The sequence below is a fragment of the Chelonia mydas genome, chromosome 1 (genome assembly GCF_015237465.2).
Source record: "Chelonia mydas isolate rCheMyd1 chromosome 1, rCheMyd1.pri.v2, whole genome shotgun sequence".
In the NCBI taxonomy this organism is placed as follows: Eukaryota; Metazoa; Chordata; order Testudines; family Cheloniidae; genus Chelonia; species Chelonia mydas.
Window position 1 is genome coordinate 226,529,347 of NC_057849.1, and position 23,936 is coordinate 226,553,282.

The 23,936-nt window shown below is 43.3% G+C and overlaps 1 protein-coding gene across 4 annotated transcripts in view; it reads left to right on the forward strand.

Moving 5' to 3' along the window:
* Positions 1 to 4,427: 4,427 nt before the first annotated feature.
* The window catches only part of SULT4A1 (sulfotransferase family 4A member 1), a 40,970-nt gene continuing 21,461 nt past the window's right edge, over positions 4,428 to 23,936 (forward strand). The window contains exons 1-2 of one of the 4 annotated variants that reach the window (XM_007061752.4): positions 4,428 to 4,903; positions 6,430 to 6,653. In XM_007061752.4, the coding sequence (XP_007061814.1) occupies positions 6,485 to 6,653 (169 nt within the window). In that variant the 5' untranslated portion in view covers positions 4,428 to 4,903; positions 6,430 to 6,484. Of the gene's footprint in view, positions 4,904 to 6,101; positions 6,654 to 23,936 lie in introns of those variants that run through there. The other 3 variants (XM_043538010.1, XM_037914806.2, XR_006287888.1) reach the window with 3 other exon arrangements.

Below are 23,936 nucleotides of genomic sequence, written 5' to 3' on the forward strand. Positions count from 1 at the left end.
TGAATATAGCTATAGATGACATACACATGAAACCCTTTATTCTCTAAAATAATATGACCATCAGAAAATGGTTCTGCAGCCCACCTTTTGTCACCTGCGAGCCTGAGAATCAGTGAAATACTCCAGCCTGGTTCATCTATATTAATACTATCTTTGATGTTGGATTCATCTTCTGACACTGAGTCTTCCTCAGGTAGTGTGCCACAGGGTAGCTGAACACTGAACATCCTTACTCCCTGTTACAGCTGCTGAAGATATGGCTCAAAATATTGGAATGCTCTTTCCCCAGGATATTGTTTGTTCAGTTTTGTCATCTACAGACTTCAATCAATTTGCTCCCTCAAATATACATGTACAACTCCCATTAGCTACAAAGTGTAATACAGAGTCAATGTCTTGCTATTGATCCCCATTTTACACATTTTTTAATGTTTGAATAAATGCCTCTGGGCTTGGTTAGAAGCTTTAAAAAGCAAATTAATGCAGATAAATAGTAACCAAAGATAGAATATGGTCTTTTGTCCCCTTGTTTGTTCTTTGTTCTGATTTATTACTGACACAACCAATTGTTTTAGTGATCAGAAATCACTGTAACAATTTTTTTGTCTTGATACCCATCACCTCTGTGGTTTGAATTGTGGGTCTGTAACATTTTCTTACTGGTGAGAACAGTTATACCTCAAACATATGATTTCAGGAGAAGTAATGACATCAGAGGAAATTGATTCTGTGCAGTAGGATAGAAGACTCAGCTAGTAACAAAAGGATTCTAAATTAGAGTACTGAACCTGCATTCCTGTATGCCCCAAATGCCCACGGAAATGACGACTTGAGGTCTAAAAAATGTTGATGGCCAAATGTCAAATATTGGTACAATCTACTCCTTAGTGGGGTTTTTCCACTAAGGGCTCACTCCTACTCTGATTGAAGTTTTGCCATTTACTTTGGTGGAAGTAGGGTTGGACCTTAAATCAAAAATCTATGCAATAAGACCAGATATAAGACCAGGGACACTTTTCCAGTTTTGAAATATGAAGGAGTAAGATCCTGGCACAGTTTTAGAGCCAAATTCTGCCTTTAGATACAAGTAGACATCTCTGATTGATTTCAATGCATGTTGTGAGAGCAGAATTTGGCCCTTAATTAGGATATCAAAGCAGCAAGGATATTTTTCTCCTACTGTTGAGATTAAGACATTTTGCCTACCATGAAGATCACATGCAGAAAAGTAGAGGAAGAGCTTTACATTGCACTGTTTGGATCAAATTCTTCTTTCAGTTATATCTACGCAAGCCAGTTGACCTCAATGGAGTTGCATTCATGTAAATGAAAGGAGAATATGGACTGTCTTGTGAGGGTCACAAAAGGTGCACATAAAGCACATCACAGTAGCTAGTGGCCTACTCAATGAACAGAGGTGGATAGAGCAATAGCAAAGGAATAACACAGGTAGTACAGGATTTACATGTGAAACTGTTGGCAACCATGGACAGCACAGTACATAAAATAACACACCGGTAGCTGAGATTCCACAACCTGTGATATTTATGTTGCAGCTATCCCATCACAGCCAACATCATGATACAACCAGGAAACAGTGCCTTGCAGCCTTCGGTTGTCTGCTTTGTTAGTTCTCACCAACCCCTCTATGACATTGCAATGGAAGGAAGAACGTAGATTTCCCCATGTCCTTGCCAGCAACTCGTCTTGTCACAATCACCTTACTCAGTCTCCCTAAGAAGGACAGAGATCCCTTTCCTTTTAGAAGGCCCATCAGTAATTTATTTGATTAAGAGCCAAAGCCCAGTTTAGTGAGATTAAGCAGAAGTATTTCTTGGTGGTTTACAAAACAGAAAGAAAACTGAAAATAAAAGTTAATTAAAAATTCCCGAACTTGAGATAAACACCCTGTAAATTAGTAACATAAATTTAACTTAACTTTAACTTAAATAGGGCCAGATTCTGATACAATTAAGAGCCAAAGCCCGGTTTAGCAAGATTAAGCAGAAGTATTTCTTGGTGGTTTACAAAAGAGAAAGAAAACCGAAAATAAAAGTTAATTAAAAATTCCCAAACTTGAGATAAACACCCTGTAAATTAGTAACATAAATTTAACTTACTTAAATAGGGCCAGATTCTGATACAATTGACCATACATATCTAATATTAGAGAGGAAAGATAGTCTTTTGGTTAAGGCACTGGACTAGGGCCAGGAAATCTTGGTTAACTTCCCAGCTCTGCTACAGAATTCCTGTGTTAACTTAGGCAAGTCATTAAGTCTCTCTGTGCCTCAGTTCCCTATCTATAAAATGGGGAACAGAACAGCCTTGTATTTGTAATTTCCCCTAGAATTACACAATTACGTTTCTATTGACGAAGACTGCGTGCCATGCCTTGCATAACTGATCTAACTATAATGTACATTTTTCTCCAGTGGTTGCAGTCTGCACTAATGAACAGCACATTTCCTATTGCACTCCATTCTACCCACATAAAATTTCAGCTTTTAGCTATTTTGAATAACAAATAGTAAACTTTATTTAAAAATGGGCCATAGTTGTAGTGTTTGGGGCAACTGTTGTAGCATCTTATAATGTTTGTTAAGGGTTACTGTGAAACTGGTTTGAAACAATCAGAAGATATTGATTTTCAGGTTTTAAGATTTTACACTAGCTTCTCTTCAAAGTAGTGTGGCCTAGCAGATAGTACAATAGACTGAGATTCATCATCCGTGGGTTCTACTCCTTGCTCTATCATTGGATGACCTGGGGTAAGAGCCTTCACTTCCCTGTGCTTTCAATCCCCATCTGTAAAATGGGGATAATACTTTCTGTCTCAGAGTGCAAGCTTTGGGACAGAGATTGTCTCTTACTTTGTGTTTGTACTGAGCCTAGCACAATAGGGACTCACCCTCAGTTAGAGCTTTAGGTATAATTTTAATAATTTGACCACAGTTAGGACAGTCTTTGTGGTCTCCAAAACAACAGTATTATTCCCTGTCAAAAGAGTAGTTCTGAAAGAAAAACTATGAGAATTATTAAGTTTGTGTTTATTTTATACATCAGCCAAAGGGAAGGGCATGTGTTACAGAAAAATTTTAAACACAGCAAAGATATAAAAGTTTTTAATATGCAGTTGCTACTGTGCTTTTCAACTGCACCTGATTAGGACTATCCTTCATTGTTTGACTCAGATTTATTTCTAACCCATATAACAGTAAGTTTATAAGATTTTTGGGATATGGATTGCCATGTACTATAGATTTGTACTGTACCAAGCACAATGGCAACCTTACCTGGTGCTACCATCATAATAATCAGAAGGGTAGCCGTGTTAGTCTGGATCTGTAAAAGCAGCAAAGAGTCCTGTGGCACCTTATGGACTAACAGATGTACTGGAGCATAAGTTTTCATGGGTGAATACCCACTTCGTCGGATACATGCATCCGACAAAGTGGGTATTCACCCACTAAAGCTTATGCTCCAATACGTCTGTTAGTCTATAAGGTGCCACAGGACTCTTTGCCGCTTTTACATCATAATAATGTCAGCAACAATAGAATTAACTAAGCTGATGTTATCACTTCATTATAGTGAATTGCTGACTTTATAAATTCTCAGTTATAAACATGGCTGTAGATAAACATATGCATTCTCAAGAAATTAATCCCACTCAATTTTAAGCTTCCTCCTCTACATTTCTATATTTTGGGTCTCTCTTATAGTTGTGTGTGTATTGGTAGATGGAGAAATATATGTCATTAGCATTGTGAAAGGATAGCCATCTCAAGTCTCTGTTATAGGCTTCTCTCCTTCCTCAGGCTTCTAGACATTTTGCTGCTTGGACCTTTATTCTGTACCTGGCCTTTTGAAGAATTACATGTAGCTATGAGGCTTTTTTGGGAGTCTAATTATAACACCATCTTGCTGTCTTCAGCCCCATTAACACTTTTAGCCTTCACCTCTCAAGAATGAGCCACACACTCTAATTTTGTTAATCTGTGTTTTTGGTTTTTGGCGATGCTGGGGCATCCAAGCAGGTGTTATCACTACAGATGTCTCCAGTTTAGACAAGACCTCAGGGAGGTTGCCTTTGGATGCCTCCAGCATTCCAACAATGGGCCTGTTAGCTGGAGTTTTGGCTGTCACCTGTCCATGAGTTGCTCGGGTAGGTTCAGTTTTGATGGGCTAGATCAGGGGTCGGCAACCTATGGCACACGTGCCAAAGACGGCATGCGAGCCAATTTTTAATGGCAGGCTGCTGCCTGCCAGGGACAGCAGCATGCCATTAAAAATCCTGCCCGGCCCAGCCCGCTCTTCTCCGCCTCCCGCTCACCGCTCTCTCCTTGCAGGGCAGGCAAGCTTCCCCCTCCCCCTGCCTCTTCCCTCAGCATGCTGGGTTTCTGCCTCTCCTCCTCTCCCTCCCTGCCGCCGATCAGCTGACAGCCCTTGCTATGGAGGGAGAGAGGGAAAGCGGAGCTGCAGCACGCTCTCTGCTCGGGGGACCTTGAGGAAGGGGGTGGAATCGGCATATCCCCTCCAGCCCCCTGCCGTGAGCCGCTCAGGGCAGGGGGCTGGGAGCACCCCCACGACCCCAGCCCACACCCCCAGCCCTCTGCCCTGACCCCTGCACCCCCCTTAAACACCCCAGTCCTCTGCCCTGACCCCTGAACCTGCCTCACACACACCCAGCCCTCTGCCCTGACCCCGGCACCCCTCACACACCCTAGTCCCGTGCCCTGACCCCTGCACCCCCCCACATACCCAGCTCCCCCACACCCCATGCCCTGACTCTTGCACCCCCACATTCCCACCCCCACCCTGAGCACCAAACTGGAGCTCCTGCACACACACACCCCCACATTCCCACCTGCACGCCTCGCACCAAATGGGAGCTTCCCAGGTAAGTGCTCCACACCCAAACTTCCTGCCCCAACCCTGAGCCCCCTCCCTCATTCTAGCTCCTAGCCAGATCCTGCACCCCAACCCCCAGCCTGCTCCTTCACCCCCAGTGAAGTGGCGCACTCCCACCCTCATCTCAGTGCAGAGAGAGGACGAGAATGGCTAGAACCAGGGAGAAGGTAGGTACCTACTCTATGTGGAAAGGGCCAGGACTCCAGACCAGCAGCGGCGCTGAGCGGGGCCGGCAGCCAGGACCCTGGCTGGCAGGAGCCGGTGGACGGACGCCCAGACCGGCAGCTGGCCCCGCTCAGCCCACTGCTGGTCTGGAATTCTGGCTGCCGGCCTCTTGCCAGCCGGGGTCCCGGCCGCAGGCCCCACTCAGCCCGCTGCTGGCCTAGGTGAACGGAACCCCAGGCCGGCAGCGGGCTGATCGGGCCGGCGGCGTAAGATCAGCATTTTGATTTAATTTTAAATGAAGCTTCTTAAACATTTTGAAAACCTTGTTTACAAACGGCAATAGTTTAGTTATATAATACATAGACTTACAGCGAGAGACCTTCTAAAAAACGTTAAAATGAATTATTGGCACACGAAACCTTACATGAGAGTGAATAAATGAAGACGCGGCACACCACTTCTGAAAGGTGGCCGACCCCTGGGCTAGCTCCTCCCTCCCACAAGCATTGTCTGCAGAGTGGCACCACCCCTAAAGTAACGTTTGTGGCCTGAGAGATATTATAGGGGTCACTGCTGCTGCCTGATAACTAATTGCTGACTCTGAGCCCTCACTTCATCGCACTCCTTTGCCAAGAAGAGCCCTAGCCATGCTGCGAAGGACACGTTTAGCTCATCCCACAACCCCGCAGAGGTGGCCCTCAATGCCTCGGCGGGTCGGTGGGGAAGCAGGATGAGGGGCTGATTGTGAAGACACCACGCAACCCCCTCCAACCCCCACCCAAATGATATCTTGGGGTCACCCTCCATTGAAGGGGCTGCTCAGCGGACTTCTCCATGGGGTCGTGTATAACTGGAGGGGTTGAGGGTGCCCCCTGCAACCCCTGGGCTGAGGTGGGGACTGGAGTGGGGAAGGCAAATCAAACCACGAACCCCTTCTTCCATCCCCCGCCTTCCCTTGCAACTCGGGCCCCATGCCCCCCGCCTGACGGGCACAGCTCATGGCCCCGCCTCCCTGCTGTGTGTGTGTGTGGGCGCGGGGGAGAGCATCGCTCCACGCGGGAGCGGCGCGGGTTAAACAGCCGTGGCGAGGAGGCCACCGCTGCTGCATCCTCCCGCCGGCCCCGCGCTGCATTACATCACCAGCGCCAGAGCCCATTCGCTGCGGGTCGGACTCCTCTCCCCAGCCCGCCTTGCCCGCGCAGCCAGCCTGCTCCTCCCCCCGCTCCCCCTGCCCCCGCAGCCCACCGCACCCCGGCCGGCACCCGCCGCCGCCTCCTGCTCCCGGGCGCCTGGCCGCGTGGGGGCTGCTGCTGCTGCGGCTGCTGCTGAGCCTGCGTCTCCTCTCTCCAGGCGGAGCCCTCCCCGGGGCCCTTGCCCACCTGGCCCGCCCCTGGCAGGAAGGAGGATGGCGGAGAGTGAAGCCGAGACCCCCAGCACCCCCGGGGAGTTTGAGAGCAAATACTTTGAATACAATGGAGTGCGGCTCCCTCCCTTCTGCCGGGGGAAGATGGAGGAGATCGCCAATTTCCCGGTGAGGGGCAGTGATGTCTGGATTGTCACCTATCCCAAATCAGGTACAGATTCATTCTCTCCGAGCCGGGGGCCCGCGGCCTTTTCCTCCCCGCCCAGGCACCGGCTGCCCCCGGGTTTGCCTCTTTCCCAGCTGAGCCCCGGGGCTTGGGTTTTGAACAAGTTCCAGGCTCCGTCTCCCTCCCCATGGCTGCTTTACCTCGGTAACATACGGGATAGCGCCGCCGGAGCTGCTGGGCTGAGTGCTGCTGGGCTTATGTCTGTACAGTCGCAGTCTGTGTGGCAATGTCTGCACAGCACTTTGGAAAGCGTACAGAGCAACAGCCGTGCTATTTTATGTCGGGGTTGCCTCTCCTTAGCCGGGTCTGGATCGCAGGACATAGGCAGACATACACATAACGTGCGTGGCTTGTATTGAATTTTACATTGTCAAAGTGTTGCCCAAACTTATGCAACAAAACCGAAATGAGATACATGGCCTTATAAACCGAATTGTTTTAACGGTGGCAATGGGGTTCAGTCTCCCTATTAGATACAAGAATTTGCTTCAGGATAGGACCTTTTGTACTCCGGGGTCTGAAAGAGCTTTGGAAAGCAATACATTAGATACGGGGATGATGGATTGCCCTCCATTCAAACGTTCATTGACATCCATCAAAACCCATTGAAGTTAAGGGGGAGTTCTGGGGCCAGGGCACTATACCACGGGGTTGGGCTGGGTGCGTGGGGAATATAGATCCCTTTCTTAGGGATTTTCGACTGCATAAAAAATAAAGGGCCAGTTGCTGCTGCTGCTACCCTTGTTTTGGAGCACCTTTCTCCCTTGACTCCATCTGGACTGCTGAAGGAGGAAGGTACTAGTCCGTGAGAGTAACTTTGTCATAATCTGGCCCAAGATAAATATATAAAGGCAGGATAGATATATGTTGAAGCAGGTGTAGTGACAGCACTCCGCCCCCGCCCCCTCCATTACTGTCTCTAAGGAAAAGGAAAGCCAGAGTGTTCAGTGAGGACATGTGCTTGGAACAGTTAAATGGAATAAGAAGAAATGCCCCTATTAATAATATAAGTATGTGTTTCTGCAGTAAACAGTTTGAGCTGATTAGTGTAGTATCTATGCTTTTAACACCATATTATTTTATTTATTATTCTCTCCATTTACAAACAAGTGCTTAGACTGAATTAATATGGATACAGTGCTGCCGCCAAAGAGGCAGACAATATGTTAGCTTCATAACCCACCTGATAAAACTGGAAACAAACAGAGATGTATGGACTCTTTCTTTTTAAACACATTGTTGAATGACTTTCCCCCTGGTAATAAGATGATCTCTTTCTGGAAAATTCAAAGTCCATTGTACTGAGATAACAGATGTTAGCTCTCTCAGTACAATGGCAAAATCGAGTTGTTTGACATCATGGGTAAAAAGATTACTTACTGACTCCTTTCATTTGACTGTATATTTTATCAAAGTGTTATATGCTTCTCCAGTTTCTCTTGATGTACCAGTGTGAAAGTGCACAATCTTCCATGATGAAAGATCCTGTTATTGTCCACAGGAGTTTTAAGTGCTTATTGCAGCTGCTGTTTCTTTATACTTAACTAATAATGATGCTGTTAATGATTCTGGTCAGTGTTTGGCAGTTGTCTGCAGTGTAGATGGACCAGTGGATCAAAAATGCTAGGATTAGAACCTGATAGCTATTGCTTTTTTCAGCTGTCTCTCTAAAAATCTACGACATGCAGAAAGCACTAAAAGTTCTATTTTATTATTTCAGCGTACTGAGGTTTCAGTTGTGTATTGTGTTACTGTTCTTGAATCTAAAGCAGTTTGTTAGAGAACCCCATATTTGTTTATATTGGTGAGCCATAAAATATGCCTTACTACCCTGTGTGTCCTCCATATTGCACATCAGAACAGTATAAGTGTCAAGAGGCAACTGCTTAGTTCCCATAACTTTACAACCATTGAATCATAAGTACGTATGAATAGTTACCCAACTCACAATTATCATTATTGTTGTAGTAGTAGTAACATTATAAATGCACAGAGGCCACAGTGAAATCAGGGCCCCATTTTGCTAAGTACTATATATATACACACATTGTAGTAATGGTGCCCTCGCTCTTAGACAGTGCGTTTCACCTTCAGATCTCAAAGCACTTTACAAAGGAGATCAGTATCATTATCCTCATTTTACAGATTGGGAAACTGAGGCACGGAGCGGTGAAGGAATTGGAATTGCTCATTTATGAGTATAAATTCGATTTCGTTGATATAACTGAAACCTGGTGGGATGATTCCCATGATTGGAATGTTAAAATCAATGGTTATAACCTATTTAGGAAGCACTTAGTGGGCAAAAGGGGAGGGGGAATGGCACTCTTTGTCAACAGGGCATTACCTGTTTCCGAGTAACCAATAATTCAGAAGAAAATGATCTTGAATGCTTATTGATCAATGTCCTAACAGATAAAGCATAAGAGTATTAACTGGTGTCTGCTACAGACTTCCAAATCACACTAGGGAATATGATGACTGTCTCCTAATGTACCTATCTATAAGATTTAGGGGAAAAAAGCTACATGATCGTGGGGGCCTTCCATTTGAATGACATAAACTGGAGATCTCATGCTGCCAGTACTAAAACATCCTTGGAATTTCTAAATATTATAAATGGCAATTTTCTAACTCAAAAAGTGTTGTGTCCAATACAGGGAAATTCTGTGTTAGATCTCATCTTGATAGATAAAGAGGAACAGATCACAGAGCTAAAAATTAATGATAACTTAGGTACAAGTGATCATGATTTGATCACATTTAAAATGTGCAGGCAGAGTAAAGTCCAGACCAGAAATATATATATATATATATACTTGTGGCTTTAACATGGCGAATTTCACAAAGCTGAAAACAATTATGAGCCAAATCAGCTGTGGAGAAGAAATAATCAGAAAAATGTGAATGGTAATTGGAAATTGTTTAAGAACACTTTATTAGGTGTCCAAAAAGCCACAAACCCACAACTGAGGAAGAAGGCTGTACAGGTTAAAAAATTGACCTGGTTTTGCAAGGGGAAGTGAAGGTAGCTAGAAAAAATTATAAACTTTCCCTTTCTTCCATTTGTTGTTGTTGTGTGTGTGTGTGTGTATATATATATATATAGTAGAAAATTGGTAAGGGATGCAAAGGGACACAGAAATTCATGGCCAGCACTGTTAAGGACAATAGGAAGGAGCTTTTAAAGTATATTAGGAACAAAAAGAATCCTAGCTGAGGTATTGGTCCATTACTAGATGGAAATAGTAGAATTTGAGTTATAATGCAGAAAAGGCAGAAGTGTTCAAGAAATATTTCTGTTCTGTATTTGGGAAAAACAGATAATGTAATCATATTGTATGATGAGTACATTCTCTTCATTCTACTGGTATCTCAGGAGCATGTTATGCAGCAGCTTCTACAGTTAGACATTTTTAAATTAGCAGCTCTGGATAACTTGCATCCAAGAGTTTTATAAGAGGTGGCTGAGGAGCTCTTGGCCAAAAGGGCTAATGAAATCCTTGGATGCATAAACAGGGCAATCTCGAGTAGGAGTTGTGAGGTTGTTTTACCTCTGTATTTAGCACTGGTGTGACCGCTACAGGAATACTGCATCTAGTTCTGGTGTCCACAATTCAAGAAGGAAGCAGAAAAATTGGAGAGGGTTCAGAGAAGAGCCACAAGAATGATTAAAGAAATAGAAAACATGCATTATAGTGATAAATTCAAGGAGCTCAATCTATTTAGCTTAACAAAGAAAAGGTTAAAGGGTGACTTGATTAAAGTCTGTAAGAAGCTACATGGGGAACAAATATTTAATTATGGGCTCTTCAGTCTAGCAGAGAAAGGTATAACACAATCCAATGGCTGGACAAATTCAGACTGGAAATAAGGCATACATTTTTAACAGTGAGAGTAATTAATTATAGGCTCAATTTACCAAGGGTCATGGTGGATTCTCCATCACTGACAATTTTAAACTGAAGATTGGATGTTTTTCTAAAATATCTGCCTTAGAACTTCCCCCAAAATAATTCCGATGGCTTGTGTAATGCAGGAGGTCAGACTAGATGATCACAGTGGTCCCTTCTGGCATTGGAATCTATGCATCCATGAAAAAGTGACTTGCTCAAACTTACCCAGAAGCAGAAATGGGGCTAGAACCCAGCTCTTCTGAGTTCCAGTCCACAATATTACCTTCCCTCTTGCAATAAAAAAACATTGATAAGGACCTCACTGGTAACTACAGCTAGTCAGACTTTTTAAGTAAAAAATGTAGCCTTTAAAAAAAAAGCAATTTCACACAAAATATTACGGTGTCAAAATTTTTCATGAAAAATGTCATTTTCAGTCTTTTTTTCCAAAATCTTATTTATTTATCCATTTATTTATTGTGAAAATAGGTTTTTATTGTTTGACTAGGTCTAGTGGTAATCACTCAAAAGAGAAAATAAACAACAACTGAATTAGTCAAGTGACAGAGGTCAGTGCTTCTATCAGTTATACTTCCACAGTCCCACGCTGCAGTCAAATGACAGAAGGATCTATCCTAGTTATTCCTCGGATGGCTGTTGATTTGGCCAAGAAAAGAAACAAATGGCTACAAATCCATATTTCCTATGAGGGCGGTGCTGTGTGAATATTCATAATGGTAGACCAAAAAATTATTTAACTTGTACAGAGACAATTTCACCTCACACAGGCTGGCTAATACAATACTACTGAACCTGTGTTGGTGAGAGTGTTTGGTAGTGGGTACATATATTGGGGGTGACCCAAGATAAAGGATGCTGTAACATAGTGGAAAATTTAATATGTCATTGGTCCTGCTGGGAGTAATGAAATAAACTTAAGAGAAAAAGATCCTACTTTAATGTGATTGCTACTGACAGCAGCCTAAATAAATATACTCTTTATATCCGTAATTAATCCTAACATCTGCCTCCAATAAATGACTTAACAAAGTTTGGGAATTCCTGATCTTGGAAAAACTCATGCATGCAACCCAAAAGACATATGCTTCATGTAATTACAAGGAAACTATATGTTATGTCTGCAATGTTAATGCTAGTCAGGCATCTTGCAGTCTGTCTTTCTACCTTTATTAAAGAAAAGGGGTCACTAACTTCTTCCCTGGTGTAACTCCATTGAGTTCGGTGGAGGTACATCAGGGAGGAATGTGACCCATTACCATTATGTTTTGCACTGGTTGTGAATGTAAAATGGAATACCATTCTGTATATGATTAAATAATTGGAACCTGCACAGCAGATTGCTTTACAGATGAGATAAGGTATGTAATACTCTGCAGGAAGGCTATTGTTATACCACAGCCTGTCAAAATTCATTGTGGTATACTCACACATACAGCTTATTCTTATGTAAAAAAAAATAAAATTCCTATATATAAATTTAATAAACTTTATTACAAAATTAATAATGGGATTCTTGTAAGATACTTCTCCAGGCACTATGCCTAGGGCCACATACATCCCTGTTTAAACTCCATGGACTTCAATGGAGTTAAACCAGGGATGCAACTGGTCCCTGAAGTATGGTGTAGCTCACCGGTATAGTCATCAAGATGCTATGCCCCTATGATGCTAGTCCGCTATACACCCTAACTATATTAAATCTATATATTTGCCTCACTTTCAAGCTGATATACAGTGCCCTTCTTGATGGTTATCGTTACTGCACCTGTTCTGAATGAATGTGTATTTTACAATTTCTTGAGTCAAAGCCTACAAATTAATGCCCTTTATTTTCTTCACTTTGCAAAATTGGTAGCTTGAGAAAGCAGAGTTATTCAAGTGAATAATGAAGCTGTCTTTCCACCTTGGCTATTCTGCCAAATAATTAGCTAGAATTCTATCTGGGAAAATGTCAGCATTGGGCAAATATCAGCATCAAGTTACTGCCCAAATGGTCCATGCAAACTCCTGCTTGTCTGCATTGGTATGCTGTGTCATATGCCAGTGACAGCTGCTGTCACTATCAGATACTTCCTGCATCATCTTTTACTAGCTGGAGCTGTATTATTATCAAGTCTTGAGCTTTTTTAATCCAGCGCTGGAATCCCGTGGCCACACAATTAAGTTTATTCCCCAGAAACATGAAGGTTGGCCCTAGGCCCTCTGTTTAAATAAGCACCAACAGGACAGCACGCTTACACATAACAAAGCCTTCTTGAACTGACCTGTAAGTTCACTATGTTCTCCTCCTTCAAATCCTTTCTCATTGTCTCTGGCATGGTATCTTTAAAAAGAAATCAGCCAGTGAAGGGACAGATGGCTTAGTTACCACTTAGTTTATTTACAAATATCAAAAAACAAAACCCTACAAATGTATATTAGAGGGTCCCAGACTTTGTTGCTTCTCTGGAATGAGCGCATCACACAGACCAGGGACTTTTTGGATTCCTCCATTCTTCCCCATAACCTCCAGGTGCTACCCTACCATCACCCTCTGTTTCAGGGACTCCCTGCAACCTCCCCACTCCTTCCTCCATACCAAGGACTATGTCCCCCATTTCTGCCTCTGCCACATGCCAGGGGCTCTGTGTGCCACCTCATTCCTCCATCTCTCCCTGCCCCTTCCCTACCATGCATGGGCTCTGTGTACCCTCCATTCCCATCTCTGAAATTCTGGGGTTGATCGGATGCAGTATTCAAAAGTGACTGTGTTACAGACAAACACAGAAATGCCATCGAGTTCATTGTAAGACCTTGCTTCACTTGGCCAATAAAAATTGTATGTTTGTGTGTATCCTTCTTCCCCATGTTTCATGTGTCTTCTTGGATTGTAAGCTCTTTGGGGTAGGGACCAGGTATTCCTGTAGCACTTAATACAATGGCGGTTTCTGTGTAGGGCCTCTGGGTGCTATTATATAAATATTAAATAATAATGATATAACTGCACATGTAACAGTGCACAGTTGCATAGGACCAATCTTCCTGAGGTTCTGTGGTCTATACACATCCTGACTCACCAGCTAAAACACCACCTGGAATTACTCAACTACAGTTTTGTCTGATTAATTGGTTAATGTTTGTGCAGATTTAAAAGGTATTACTTATTATTATTCCAGTATGAGTGGATCATGGTATAGATTCTATTTCTTATGTGCTCATCACATTCTCTTGGTTGCTGCTTGGTAATGCCAGCAGCCTTTGCATGACATGAGTGATTGATAAGCATGAACGCAATGGGATGATTCTTTTTTCACGTACATCAGCTTTACACTGGTATAACTCCTACTGACAGCCTTGATTTGCACAGACATAAATGAGAGGAGTCAGGCTGAAAGGCTGCTGAGGCTGTTGGGCAGTGTACGCAAAGCTGGCTGGTTTGCATGCCAGGAGCAGTGTCAGACAAACAAAGTGAGATGAATCAGCTGAAGGCTGCAGTGGACTGCAGTGTTTGTTCCTGGTGGTGGCAGTAGCGGGCCAAGATCTGACCACAAATCAGACATGCTGTCAGAAAGACAGACGTGGTGTCCAACTGTCTCACTTGTCTGTTTCCTTTCGACCCTCTTCCTGACTTCCCATTGTCTCTGCAGTGGTGAGAATGACAGTCACCTGGTATTTTTTTTTCTAACAACTATCTCTTGTGCTGCTCTGGATTCCATTGCCAGATAATTAGCCCATTTCTGCCATGATCTCACTTTTGTAATTCCCCATTCTCTTCTCCAGGAACTTCTACGAAAATAATAAATGTAGGGTTATTTTTATTTGCCTTCTGTTTTTTTGAGGCTTTAGAGTTCATGTTTTTAAGTTTTCCTTCACAAGCACAAGGGCTAGAACTGCAATTTATGCCCCTGCACAGGAACACAGGTTGAGAAACAATCTAGCCCTATTATAGGCAGGGCTGGTAGCACTGCTATTATTAAGGTTCCTTGACACTTCCCAAAGACCCTGTTTTGAGTTGCTTAATACTTTGCCAGACTTTAACCACCTGACATTTTCCAAGCTGGGTGTCTGCTTCTGCAGGCTGATTAAATCAATAAATAATAATTTATTATTTATAATAACTAAATCAAAAATAATTTCAGCCAAAATAATTCAGGTGTTTCTGAGAAGGAAGCTAGGGAAAAATACATTATTTTTTTAATGTTAAAAAAAATCTGGTGACCTTTCCTTTGGAATGCTCCAATCCTCCCAGGTTTTGGAGCCGAGTCTTAAAAATTCGGTTAGGGGCTGGCCTTTAGGTTTTTGCTGTTCCATGAAAATACGCCCAGACTTGGTCAAGTCATAAGCCTCTGAAAATGGCATTCCTCATATGCTCAGTGGAGACTTGCTAAAGCAGGGGTTCTCAACCTTTTACTTTCGGAGGCCCCCCCAACATGCTATAAAAACTCCATGGCCCACGTGTGACATAATAACTGGTTTTTCTGCATATAAAAGCCAGGGCTGGCGTTAGGGGGGTAGCAAGCAGGGCAGTTGCTTGGGGCCCCAGTGAAGCAACATTGCTCAGGCTTCAGCTTCAGCCCTGGGTGGTGGGACTCAGGGCCCCGGGCTTCAGTCCCATGCGATGGGGCTTCGGCTTTCTGCCCTGGGCCCCAGCAAGTCTCACACTGGCCCTGCTCGGTGGCCCTCCTGAAACCTGCTTGCAGCCCCCCACGCAGCCCCAGACCCCTGGTTGAGAACCACTGTGCTAGAACTTAGCAGTTAAAATCTCCAACAATTGTCCTCACTGAGCTCACTGGAACCTTTCACAATTGCACCATCCCCATGGAGGAACTGAGCATGCTGCATCCCCTCACAGCTCCTACCTTTGCCTGGACTGTGCATGTACCAGTCTCCCATGGAGCCACTGAGCATGCTCCAGCCCAGGGCTACAGGAATGAAACCAGGCTTTCCCTATAATGGCTGTTTGCATGATGGGCTTGCAGCTAAAAGCTGTTTAGAGCAGGGACCATCTTTTTGGTTTGTTCTAGCACAATGGGGTCCTGGTGTATGACTGGGGCTCCTAGGCACTACCACAATACCAATAAATAATAAAAACTAATTATAGACATTGGGAATTTTGCCCTTGATTTCAGTGGGAGCAGGATCAGACCCTAAGTGGGTTGAGCAGGAAGCATTGCCACCTAGATTAAATGAAGAAGCAATGCACTTGGTCTCAGTGTAGCAGTACCTCTCTTCAGCGCATCTCATCAAAGGAGCAAAGAGATGTGACAAGAGCGGGAGAGAGCAGATAGTCCAAAAGGAAGAAAGACCTGCTACTATCTGGAGGTTTCACTTGGGTAACCCAGGAACTATAGAATAATGACTTTCCTGTTAAGAAAGATGTAGAGAAAATCCAAGTGATTTATTTTTTGTAAACAGGCTCAGGCAAAATGTTTCCCTCATTAAAAAGGTCATAAGGATTTTTATGGACATCCTGTACAGTACTTGTACAACATTTGGTATTGACCAGACTGAAACGGCTCTGAAGACTAAAGAATTTAAAAAAAATGTATTAAGTCTTAAACCAGTCCTAAACCAGTTGCTGATCACTGCTATCTCATTTTGTTGCTCATCTGCCCCATAAAAGATATAAATTAAAGGAGTTCAGGTGCTTTAAAGATGAGCTAAAAGGAATCAAGTAGCCACAACTCAGTATTCTCATTATGCAGTTCTCTGTTAAAATGCTCTGTCTCATGGTAACTAATTCCGTACTGCCTCACAGACATGATACATGGAGCAAAACACTACCTCCAGTGTTGTCCCATATAAGTTGCCTCAGAAGTGCTGTCAAACTCGACATTTCAAAGAATAGTTCTGCATACGCAAGAGGAAGATTGGTAGTGAAAGCACTGGACTGGGACACAGTAGACATGAGTTTCCTTCCCAGCTAGGCAATATAGACCTCCAGTGTGACCTTGGCCAGGTCATTTAATCGCTCTATGCCTCACTTCTCCATCTGTAAAATGAAGATAATTATACTTTCTTCCACCTATGCTTTGTCTTGTCTATGTAGATGATAAACTCTTTGGGCTAGGGACTGTCTTGTACACTGTTACGTACAGTCTCTATCAGAATACGGCCCTTCACTTGAGAGGGAGTCTAGGCATTAATTCAAGTAATACAAATACTAATAGTTAAACAAAGTGTTCTCTTACACTGGGTGGGAACAACCAGCAAAAAAAATTAAAATGCAAACTTCTGATGTTCTCCGTCACTTTAATTTGAATTTTCTATGCCATTTCAGAACAGTCACAGAGCTTGGGTATTAGAGTTGATGCCACTGTGTGAAGATGCTGAATAAATGAAGGTATCCAAGGCTTCCTTAATATGCAAGAGTCCTTTACAGCTTCGTACATTGACAGGCAAATAAAATCAAATAGTTTAGATAGAAACACTACTAATTTTATAGGCGATTGTGGAGTCAATGACTGCTAAGTGTTTCACTGGCTAGTGTGTGTATGTGCATACACTAGTGAGTAAGGCTGGGGAAGTCTTGTTGATATGTCAGTCTTGAAGGATTATGGGCCGAGGCAATCCACTAGCCCCACACACTTCTTATGAGGGGAGTGATGGTAGCATTGGGAAGTGTCAGGAAGGAAGCAAGTCTGTGAGATGAAGGTGTGAGGAAGAGGAGTTAGCTAGGAAGGAGTGGGGCAGTGACTGACAGGGGGTGAAAGGTAAAGAGAGGGGGTGAAAGGAGCTGGGAGGAAGGTAATTGGGTAGCTAACTGCTTAGAGGTTTCACCAGTCACACCCAAATCTACCTATTATTTAGAAAGTGGGAGCTAATTCCAGATCCTGTAGCCATCCCCACTCCCAGTGGGAGAGAGGGGCAGCAAATGTGATGTCAGAACTCATCATTTAAAAGGCCGAAGGTTCTGGATAATATATAATGAAATTAGATTAATAGACAATAGTCCTGATTTAGCTCTTAGCTACACTGGTGTAAATGAGTAGTAAATCCATTTAAGCCAATGAAACGATACCAGTTTGAAACAGGTAAGATCAGAATCAAGCTCAATATATACATATTAGCTATATATGCAGTGGTCCAGATTCACCAGCATGCTCTGGCTGTTTTGCAGTGTACTGGTGACGCAGAGCAGCTATAAACCCAGGCTAGCCAGCCAATTAAAAGCCATGTTTACTGCTGCTTTGTGTTGCCAGAGAGGCAAGAAGCAGCTGTAGTGTACCATTGAAATTGGCTCATTCTGTGTATATATTGCTCAAACTTACCTTAATGATGTTCCCTTCAAAGTCTATTGAATTAGTATTGCCTTCTAATTATAAGGAATATAGAACTCTGAGCAAAAGATTGCGTTGCAGAAATCACACACATAGATGCACCAAGACGTAACCATGCAGATCAGCTTGCTATGCATTCTGTGCTCATTTTATTAAATTAGGGCTATGTTCTCTCCTAATTTAGAACAATGATAAAAACATTGCTGCCTGCCTCAAGCTGTGATTTTACATTTATGAAAAAGAATGAAAACATTTTTGGTGTGAATAGGGGCGCAGGTATCTTGCAAACATTGATATCGCTTAGGGCAACTCTTGTGGCATATGATCATAACTTTCTGAAAAAAAAAAACCCAGTTTGATACAAAAATGTTTTACCATTTTGTCCATATGATTAATACAGTAGCGTCCTTATTGCTAGATGATTGTGAAGTAGTGCCATGCCTGGAGGGGGAGCAACATTTGCAAAAATGTTTAAAACACTGAGGTGCTTATTTCTTATTTTTTGCACATATGACTCTTGCCTGCAGCGCATTTACATGGCACTGTGGGTGGACTGGCTTCTTGCTATTCATCTTCAAAAATATATGCAAATGCACACCAGTGTGGGTAGGTTTTTGCTCATGACTTTCCTGAAGCAGATTTCAAACTGGGCCATGGAAATTCCCTTCTGACTACAAAAGGAAGCTGTATGAGTTTGAATGCGAAGGGAGCACTTTCAGAACTGACAAGCATGCTTCCAGCAGTGACAAGCACATGGGAAATGACTGGTTTCATAGAAAAGGCTGGATGCGGTAACATCTCCTGCCTTCTCATCCCCTGCTTGTCAGTTCCAGAACACACTGTGAGGCCACAGATTAAGGGGCCACATTAAGGGTCTCTATATGCCAGGATAAAGACAATGATTTCAGCCCCCTGAAACCAATGGTGCTGAAGATAACTAAATGGTACTAACTGATTTAAAGCAATGGCATCCTAAACGGGTATTGTGAAAAAATTGGCATTAGGACAAGATTCTTTTCTGCATCATTGCCCTCTACAGAACATTGTGTCACCTTTCTGAAAATGCAGGGGAGTTAAACAGTGTGGGAGGATTCAGAACTGCAGCCCAAGCATGTTTTAGGTGCTGCTAAGGTAACGCACCAGGATACAGTTCTGGCATCTTTTTAGAATAGGCTCTAGAATGAGAATGGGACTGAAACTGCCAGAGGCAGCTGGATATAGGACACAGTTGATGACAGTTGTATAAGAGCCCACACCTCACTAAGAGTGCTGTAGAGGAGTTGAGATTTGAGGCTCTGTAGATCCTGCCATGGGTGTAAACACTGACTGGGATTATTATTGTTATTTTATATGCCCAGAATATTCCAGGTGTTTTTCAAATACATAGGAAGGCAGACCCTGCCCTGAATAGTGTATAAAGAACATGTTCCCCCCCCCAAAGCTTCTTACTGTCCTGTTGATCTTCCTCTCATTGTGACTGCAGGTCTCCTGCATTCTCAACACTGGTCCCTGTTCCAGGTTCTAATATTAGGTAGTACCTCTGAATCACTCAGAGTCACAGAGGTAATCTTCACCAAAGGGAAGCCCTGGAGGGAAGGCTGGAAAAGCAAGTAATAGAACTGGATTATCTGTGGATATGGTCATGTACCTGGTTTATATTGTTCTTTTTCTTTTCAAAGCCCTTTTACTATTTTTTTCCTTGTTATTCTGACATCATAGGTCTTGTGTATATCTATGCCATGGTAGAGTGTTACATTTAGATAGCCGAGATTTAAGGGGATAAGCACCCTGCCATACTCTGTTCCTCTTTGAGTCCCAGTTAGCTACACAACTGAACACCTGAGTGACTGTTGATATTAAAATGCCTAGAAGAAGTAATCATGGTGCTGTTCATACTTCCTAACTTCCTTCTTACTTGACTGCATCTTTGGGTCCATTTACACTGGAATTCTACCCATGTGAAGAAACGGTTTGAAAATGGTTTCTTCAAACATGGGTTAGCGTGGCTTTCCCATTCAGGGTGGATCAGGTAAAGCTGTATAACACCAGTAGTAAGCAACTATTTTCAAGACTGATTAATCTGGATGGAGTGACTAGTTTAGAAAATGATTTTCTATCCTTTTTTGGCAGTGATGTTACCTGGGCCACACTGACCAAGCAAACTGTTTAATCTGTGGTATTTTCTTCTCTTCATCCAATTTCTAAAATACTATTCACCTTGGTATCGAATTACTGTACAGTATTAAAGAGTGTGGTCCCAGGGGCAGATTCTCTCCCCTGCTCTGGTCCAGCAGCAAAAAAGTAGTGAAAATCACCCACATCTCTCCAGTGGGGGATTTTCTGTTATTAGTGAAGTCCACAGTTGAGGCTCACAATTTTATCACAAGTCGTGTGATAGATGGCATTTATTCTTAAAGCTCTGGGACTCGGGGAACTATGGGTGAATCTCTTCTTTCATTTTCAGAAAGTAATTTTCTGGCCCTTAGGGTTGTGGTGAAAAGCTTGAAAATATGATCCCCAGAGGCTCATAATTCAGGAGGCAAATTAAAAGAAACCAAAATGTGTTGTTTTTTAAATCTCACAATTTTTAAGCAATCTTATGTTTTGGGGGGACTGGGTTATGTTTTTGAATGCATGGGGTTGGCAAGACTGCTTCTGCCCCACTTCCCAAAATGCCTAGTGCCGAGAGCGTAATGAGGCTGGGAAGGGACATGCAAGAGATGTGGCTGAAACACACTGTGCTTCAGCTATCCTCAACCAGAGGACTGAAGTGTGTGGACTGTTGCCTACTGATGCAGGTTCGAGCAGCTGCTGCTTTAACCTGCATCAGGGCTGGGGACAGATAATTAGGGAATAAATCAGGGAATAATGCCCCCCACTGTGCAGAGTTTAAAATCGGCAGACCAGAAGATCTGGCCCTTAGTGTTCCTAACATGCACAAAACGCACGTGTGGATGGATCCTCTTTTCTGAGCTTCCACTGTTCCTCCATGTTGTACTACTCAGCACTACCTCTGCATTGCTGTATGAAACTGGGAAAGCCTTTTCAGCCAGCCTCTTATCTGAGATGCATTTTGGCTTAGTGCTATGCCTCTCCATTCTCTCCTATGGAAATTGCATGCAGAAACAAAGGAGAATAAAGATTCAGACCATTGTAACATTAAAGATTTGTAAAAGTAGTTTAATACATTAGTTAAAAATGTCATTGGTGTTATAACCAGTTTATTGAAGTATTTCTTTAGGATATGATATTATAAGAGACTAATAATAATTATATGAATAATACTTGTATGTAAATAGCTCTGTACAGTAACAGTTTTGTGTCAATGAGGAAACATCACTGGCCTAAAGGGATTCCAGTCTGTGGTTTTAATAGATTGCTGTTTACAGCTTATGGTGAAACAATTAAAAGGCAGCCCAACAAGACATACCAGAACTGATTCTCTCCAGGCTTGTTTACACGGAGTTTTAGTGAATGACAAGCTGGGGAGCACATCTAGAGCACATTAGCCTGCGGTACACTAGCTGGCCATCTGAACCCTGCTACTGCACACTAACCCTTCTGTAGTGCACTTTGATCTATTCAAACAGCAGTACATTAAAGCGCTCTGCAGAACTTTAGTGCACAGTAGCAGGATCCACATGGTGGCTTAGTGTGTAGCAAGCTAGTGTGATGTACATTCACACCCTCACGTGCACGAAGCGTATGCCTTCACTACTTCACTAGTCTAGACGCGATAAATCGACCCCCGAGCGCTCTCCCGTCGACTCCTGTACTCCAGCACCGCGAGAGGCACAGGCAGAGTCGACGGGGCAGCAGCAGTCGACTCACTGCGGTGGAGACACCACGGTAAGTCGATCTAAGTACGTCGACTTCAGCTATGTTATTCATGTAGCTGAAGTTGCGTAACTTAGATAGATCCCTCCCCCCACGGTGTAGACCAGGGTTAAGTCTCCAGGGACACAAGCCCTCAGTTACACTGATGTAAATCAGGAGTATCTCCATTGGAAAACAGAATCTGACTCATTTGCTTTCTTTTTAAAATGGAAGTAAAATAACTGAAATCAGTTTACATGGATCATTTAAAACTGCCTTCACCAAACAAGGACACTACACCAGTGAAGCAGATCGCATCATGAAAGGGCCACTGAGAGAACCTGCTTCAGTACAGAAAAAAAAAAACACACCACCGACCGCACACTCCTAGTTGTCACCTGCCACCCCACACTGGAACCCACACGGGCTGTCATTAAACCAGCAGTTCTCAAACTGTGGGTTGGGACCCCAAAGTGGGTCATGACTCCATTTTAATGGGGTCGCCAGGTCTGGCTTAGACTTGGTGGGGATTGGGGTGAAGCCTGAGCCCCACCGCCGAGGGCCAAAGCTGAAGCGTGAGGGATTCAGCCGTGGGTGGCGGGGCTCTGCTTATAGACCCCCTGGTTGGGGCTGAAGCCCTGGGGCTTCAACTTTGATCCCTTCTCCGCCCAAGGCAGTGGAGCTCGGGCTTTGGCTCCCCAACCCGGGGCGGTGGGAATCAGGTGGAATCAGGCTTCAGTCCCTCCTCCTGGGGTTATGTAGTAATTTTTGTTGTCAGAAGGGGGTCGCAGTGCAATGAAGTTTGAGAACACCTGCATTAAACAGTTACAATCCATACTCAATGGGGACCTCATCCTGAAAGAAATCTTTCCCAAACCCCCTCTTTTGGCCTTCAAACAACCCCCCAATCTCGCCAAGCTCATCAGAAGCAAGCTCCCCACAGACCAGGACACACCAACTCAAAGTGGCACCAGACCCTGCTATAACAACAGAGGCAAAACCTGCAGACATATCTCCACTTCTACGATGATCAATATTTCCCACAATACACCTGTCAAGATCTATGGGTCCTACACAGGCTTATCACAACATGTGGTGTACCTCATCCAGTGCACTGAATGTCCCAGTAACAACTTTGTCGGTGAAATGAGACAATCACTACACACACTAATGAACGCACACAGAAAAACAATAAAAGACAAAAACACCATATCACCTGTGGGTGAACACTTTTCACAAAATGATCACTCCGTATCTGACCTCTCTGTCCTCATCCTAAAGGAAACCTGCACAACACCTTCAAAAGATGAGTCTGGGAGCATAAGTTCATAACTTTGCTAGACACTAAAAATCAAGACACTGGATTTTATGGCTCATTACACAGGCTGTAACCCACTAACTCTCCTTTGTCTGACAACTGAAGAGGTGTTAACTCTTCATTTCACCTTGAATGGTCTCTTGCAACATGTGTTAATCCCTCATGTTTAACAATTTGTTCTACCTTGTATTAGCTGTGACACTCTTGAGTGTCTTTCCCAGATTTGAAGAAGAGGTCTGTGGAAGCTTGAAATCTTGTCTCTGTCACCAGCAGATATTCTCTTACCAACCTTGGATCTGTAAATGAAGCATTTATCTTATGCCTTAAAGTTGGTCTGATGGTTAAGACACTAGACTTGGCTGCAGGAGATGTAGTTTCTATTTCTGGCTCTGCCGCAGACTTTCTGTCAAAACTTAGTCCTGAATTTTTAAAAGTGACTAGAGATTTTGGTTGCCTCAATTTGTGAGTGCCCAAGTTATGTCACTTTAAATGAGCCTTGTTTTCAGACGGTGAGTGCTCAGCACTTGTTTCAAATCAGGCCCTCTAATGTGTCTGATGGTGGGCACCAAATGGAGGTAAAATCACTAATTGCTTTGAAAAATATAGGCCTTAGTTCTTACTCAGGAAAACTCCCATTCAAATCAAAATGTGAATCGTGGGTCCTAAGTAGGTGATTCATAGCAGAAGAACTAGGGAAATATGGCATCCAGTACAGCTTTATTTTATTGTTAGGCCAAATTATTAAACACACAGGACCAGATCCTTAAGTCCTTATGCAGTGTTACCTCTGTCCTTCTCAGGCAAATTCCTATTGATTGAGCATTTGAAGGGAAAGGGAAAATCACCTTCAAGCAATTAACCGAACTAGGTAGAGAATTTGTTGACAGCATTTGCTCAGTCAGTCTATCATAGTTTTAGCATCCCTCATTTTAATAAGCACTTGCATTTACTGAAGCTA